The sequence below is a fragment of the Arvicanthis niloticus genome, chromosome 1 (assembly GCF_011762505.2).
Source record: "Arvicanthis niloticus isolate mArvNil1 chromosome 1, mArvNil1.pat.X, whole genome shotgun sequence".
Lineage (NCBI taxonomy): Eukaryota > Metazoa > Chordata > Mammalia > Rodentia > Muridae > Arvicanthis > Arvicanthis niloticus.
This window is the reverse complement of record NC_047658.1, coordinates 3,027,726-3,032,752: the sequence shown is the minus strand read 5'-3', so window position 1 is coordinate 3,032,752 and position 5,027 is coordinate 3,027,726. Positions and strand designations below refer to the sequence as shown.

At 55.5% G+C, this 5,027-nt stretch overlaps 1 protein-coding gene across 1 annotated transcript; it reads right to left on the bottom strand.

The window, feature by feature from the left end:
- Positions 1–113: 113 nt before the first annotated feature.
- On the bottom strand, positions 114–4,112 carry Znf296 (zinc finger protein 296). The gene is made up of 3 exons (XM_034518087.2): positions 3,415–4,112; positions 3,078–3,221; positions 114–1,474 (listed from the first exon to the last, which is right to left on the bottom strand). Exons 1-3 carry the CDS (start codon positions 3,683–3,685, stop codon positions 483–485), a joined length of 1,407 nt encoding a protein of 468 aa, XP_034373978.1. The 5' UTR covers positions 3,686–4,112; the 3' UTR covers positions 114–482.
- Positions 4,113–5,027: the final 915 nt, after the last annotated feature.

Genomic DNA, 5,027 nt, shown 5'->3' with positions numbered 1-5,027 from the left:
CTTCACATGTCCTCTAATTTAGAACTTCCAGGTTACATGCAGCTGGAGACTGCTGCAGGTGCCGCAGCCTGCAGGGTGTGGTGAGTGAGGCCTGCAGGGGCTGGAGGAAGGGGCCAATCCAGTCAAGGGCCCAGCCTGTGGCATGTGTGGACAGGGCCAGTGGATGACGGGCTAGGACTGGACTGCACCCAGCAGCCTCTGGTGACAGGTCCAGGCCTCTCCCTGCCCCGGCCTCACCCACACCAAGAACCGGGAGCACGGCTTTCTGTGCCAGTCCTCCAGTGCCCAGGGCACTTACCCCCCACTCCAAACCGGTCTGTCCAGCTGTCCATACTATAGAGGGGGAGCCTCCCACCTCAGACACCCCAAGAAAGTCCAAGTCCAGGCACATGAATAAACAGGAGATGGTTTATTCATATAAAGGGAAGGCTAAGTGCTAGCCCATGTCTGCTTGGGGAGGTGACACTTGTACAGAACACGTCTCAGGCCATCGCTGGGTGCTTCTGCTGCAGGTGTTCTTCTAGTGTGGCCTGTAGGCCAAAGGCTACAAGGCAGTGTGGGCACTTATAGACAGTTTTACCAGTCCCCAGACCATGGGTGCGGCGGTGGCGGTTGAGCTTGCTACTCTGGGCACAAGCATAGGGGCACTGGTCACAGGTATAGGGCCGCTCGCCAGTGTGTATGCGTCGGTGCACGGTCAGGTTGCTGCTGTTGGTGAAGGATTTCCCACAGAACTCACACTTGCCCCCGGGCCCATGGCTCTTCCTAGGTGGTGTCTTCTCAGTCTTTTCCATCTTTACAGTCCTCTCTACTTTGCTAGGTGGTGTCTTCTCAGTCTTCTCCATCTTTACAGGGTCAGTCCTCTCTACTTTGACAGTGGCTTCCCAGCCAACAAAACCTGGACCGCCTTGAGCCCCACTGCCAGGGGCCCCAGGTTCCTGGAGTCCTGCTGTTGCTGCAGCTCCAGCCTTCTCCACATTCTGGCATGGGAGTGTGCTGGCTGGAGCAGCTGCGGAGGCAGCTGGTTCAGGAGGGGCTGCTGGAGAGACTCCTTGGCTACTGACAGAAGTGGAGGGGCTCCGATGGGTCTTCTTGTGTCTGTTGAGCTTGCTGCTCTGAGTGCAGGCATAGGAACACTGGTCACAGGAGTAGGGGCGCTCACCAGTGTGGGAACGCATATGGACCTTGAGGTTGCTGAAAGAGCTGAGGGTCTTCTTACACACCAAGCAGGTGGGGCTCCGCCGTGCAGCACTGCTTACTGGAGGGGGCTTGTTCTCAACTGGCCCCACTGCCACTGCTGACATGGCTGCAGCTACCTCAGCCAGGCCCAGCAGCGGAGCCTCTGGGTTCTCCAACTGTTGTGTCTGGTAGATGCATAGCCCGTGGTCCCACTGGGCATGGCACAGCAACTTCCAAGCACTGGTGTACTGTCTGCCACATTGGAGGCAGCTCAGAGGCTTCAGCTCTTTGGATTCTGGAAGGGAAGGGGCAAAGGATCACTGCCAGGCCAGCAGTACCACCCTGGGGGGGATGCTGCCCTCAAGGAACCTCCTGAAGTATAAACAGGTTTCATTGTTCATAGTATAGGGGGATCACCAAGGCATTGGGGAAGCAGGGACAGAGGTTCAAAAAGCAGATCTTAGTATGAAAGCTCAGAGCTGGGGCCTGCCTGGCACAGACACCACTTACTGGGGAAGGTGGGCTGGTGTCTGGATTCCAAGTTCGATGGTTTTTCTAGACCCATGGAGTCTAGGAGTATCTATAGGACACTTGGCAGACCTACTTTAGATAGCCCAATCCCAGACAGTACTGGATGAGGTGGCCTTTATGATAGCACAGGCCAAAGCTAAGCAGAGACTTGCTAAATTCAAGGCTTTTCCTCCCTAGCTGTGTAACCTTGGACAAGACCTATCCTCTCTGCCTGTTCCCTAAGCTGCTGAGTATGGGAATCTGAGGGGCCCTTTCTAGGGTTGTGACCTCAAATAGGGAACAGCTGAGAGTTTTGGTCACTATAAGCCCTCAAAGGTGAGCTGAGCTTCACACAATACAAAAATACACACAGCTAAGCCAGACAGGCAGTGGCACGTGCCTTTAATCCCAGCACTGGGGAGGCAGAGACAGGCAGATAGATCTTTGTGAGTTGGAGGCCAGCCTGGTCTACAGAGAGCTCTAGGCCACTCAGGGCCATGTAGAAACCCAGTCTCAAAAAAGTACTCACAGCTATCCAGGCCTATAATAACTAACACCAGCTACCTAGGCTAGCATGAGACCCGTGGAAAACGTTAAATTGAGCAGTGACCCACACCAAGTGCCCAGAGTATTGCTGGAGTTGCTTCAGGCGAAGCCATCTTAGCCCTTCCCTCAACCAAAGCTGATTGGATTACAGACCCTCTCTGGCCCAGCCCCAAATTACATTTCCCAAGTTCCACCTGGGCACCACACTGGAGGCTAGACATTCAAGTTCGGATCAAGTCTTAAAATCTCATACCCAACAAGAGCTCACTCGACGGAGCAAGCACCACGCAGAGCTTGAATTCCTTCCCCATATACAACTCGAGTATGCAGAGACCAGACTAGGGGCTTCCCAACACTCAGCTGGGAGATCCCAGCCAGGGGAACACGCCAGATGCCCCTTCCCTGGTTCTGAACTGTCTAAACCTCAATGAGAAGGATCAAAACACAGTAGGTATGGTACCCTCCATTTGGCTCCCCAGGCTACTGTCCCATCCTCCACTAGGTCCCTACTGCCAACCCTGGTCCAGCCACCTGGTCAGTTATTTCTGCCCACGGGAAAGGAGAAGTGAAACTAAATTAGGGGTGTGTGGCAAAACCCCGGGCCAGTCTTCTGGGACTGGCCACACCTTGTGGGTGGCCTTCCTCCGCTGCCCAGCCCCCGCCCCATCCTCTAGTCCCTGCCCTAGGACAGGCAAGACCAAGCCACGCCTTAGGTTCTACCCTAAGGGGAGCAAGGAGAAAGGGGAAGTAATGATCGGTGCCCCATCTGTCCACCTTAGCTCCTCCGCAGGGCAGGAAGCCCAACCCTGGATCAGGAGTGCATTGCACCCTGAATTACTTACCTAAGATGGGGCTGGAGACTTGGAGGAGCTGACAGCCTTGTTTTTTGTGATCCATGAAAGCGATGATGGAACCTAAAGGGAAGATCTTCCCGCAGCGGCCGCAGGTCAACAGATCTGGGTGCTTGTCGGTCCAGGGCTGGCGGTCTGCTGGGAGGAAGCGGGTGGTAAGAGGTGGGGTGGAGCCCGACTCCGGGTGAGGGCTCCAAGGTGGAGAGGGGAAACCCGGAGGTCAGAGGCGAGGAGCTGGGGAGGCCAGGCCGGTCCCGAGGCCATCCCCAGGGGAGAGTCACCCACTCGAAGGTCCGGATGCAAGCAGGGGCAAGGGCTAGGGACTCACCGGAAGAACTCAGAGGCATCCACGGGGCACACGTGTTGGGCGCGCCAAGTGGGCGCGAGGCGGTTTGGAGGGGACGCTCCACATCGGAGAGCCCCGACATGGGCATGTCCCTCGCGGACCAGGGCTCCTGCGCCAAGGACCTCAGGTTGCGGTCCGGCTTCACATCTATGACAAGGTCGGGCATTTCCATGTCGACGTCGGGCATTTCCATGTCGTCGTCGGTCTCGGGGTCTATGCGGCGAGGCACGCGGCCGGCCTTGCGGCGGGACATGGGGCGAGGGCGCAGGTCCAGATAAACCGCTCAGCGGCTTGGCGCTCAGGTGAGTGAGTGGCCCAGGGCGACCCGCGCCGAACTTTTTACACGTGCTGGTCCTGCCTTGTCTCCGCCCACTGGGGCGGGGTCTTGGCGGGGCCAGTTGCGGCGGTCAAACTCGACCTTCCCCGCCCAGCCCGCTGCCCCAGGACCAGTGCGCAAATTGTGTCCTCCTCCACTGGGCTGGTGTACCCGGGAGCGGGTAAAAAACTATTCCCAATGCCCCCCTGCTGGGCCCACCCCTCGGCGCTGGTGGTAACCTGAGGCTCGGGATGCCGCGCCTCATGCCCCAAGCCCCAAGCGAGGAGAGGTGGACATCTCTCTCATCTCTCACTTAAGGGGAAGTATAGTAAGAAAATTTCACTTTAAACCTCTCTCTCGGGCTGGCTCTGTCTCTCTCTCTCTCTCTCTCTCTTGTATGATGGCTTCGACTTTTGATCTTCTTCCACCTCTCCTTACGGGGGGGGGGTTGCGTGGGGGGCGTGGGAGGTGCAACACTACACCTGTATTATGTGGCGCTGGGCATGGAATTCTGAACCTCTTGCACTCTAAGCAAGCACTCTTCATCCACTGGACTACATCCCAGACTTTGGTACCCCATTTCTCGAGTACCTACCATTCCATAAACCTTATAATATGGGGATGGACAGTGGCAGTGAGAGGGAGTGGTCACCACAGAAAATGACTGTAAAGTGCACGCCTTTAATCCTAGTGATCAGGAGGCAGAGGCAGGCAGATTCTCTGTGAATTCGAGGCCAGCCTGGTCTTTAAAGTAAATTTCAGGACAGCCAGGGCTACACAAAGAAACCCAGTCTCGAAAAGATAAAAAAAAAAGGACCCCCACTTTCACCACCACTTACTTCGGTGCTGCCTGGTATTCCCAGCTACGCATGTGCCTGTGAATCACAAATTCAAGGCCCCTTGGGGCTGTTTCATAGTATACACAGTATCCTTTGTGCAGTCAAGTGCGGTGGGGCCAAATCAAGATCGGAAGCAGGCGGGGGTACCCCACAAGAGGGACTCAGTTTTCTCCCCTGTACTAGGACTGAGCAAGCAGGGCAGAATGGAGACCTGGGAAGGCAGGGTGGCTATTGCCTATCTGAAATCTCAGCACATGGAAGTTGTGGAAGCCAGTTTCAGTCAGCTACACGGAGACTTTGAGACCAATTTGGGTACATGAGACCCTGAAACAAATAAATAGTTTTTTTAAAAGTTTTTTTGTGTGTCTTTTTGGGTTTTTTTGTTTGTTTGTTTGTTTGGTTGGTTTTTTGGTGGTGGTACACAATGTAATTCCAGTACT

Excerpts from the sequence above, each read along its gene's own strand:
- Znf296 (XM_034518087.2), bottom strand. The coding sequence starts at position 3,685 with ATGTCCCGCCGCAAGGCCGGCCGCGTGCCTCGCCGCATAGACCCCGAG. Across the intron at positions 3,222-3,414 it reads GATGCCTCTGAGTTCTTCCG|ACCGCCAGCCCTGGACCGAC; the intron begins GTGAGTCCCTAG and ends TCCTCCCAGCAG. Across the intron at positions 1,475-3,077 it reads AGTCTCCAGCCCCATCTTAG|AATCCAAAGAGCTGAAGCCT; the intron begins GTAAGTAATTCA and ends CTTCCCTTCCAG.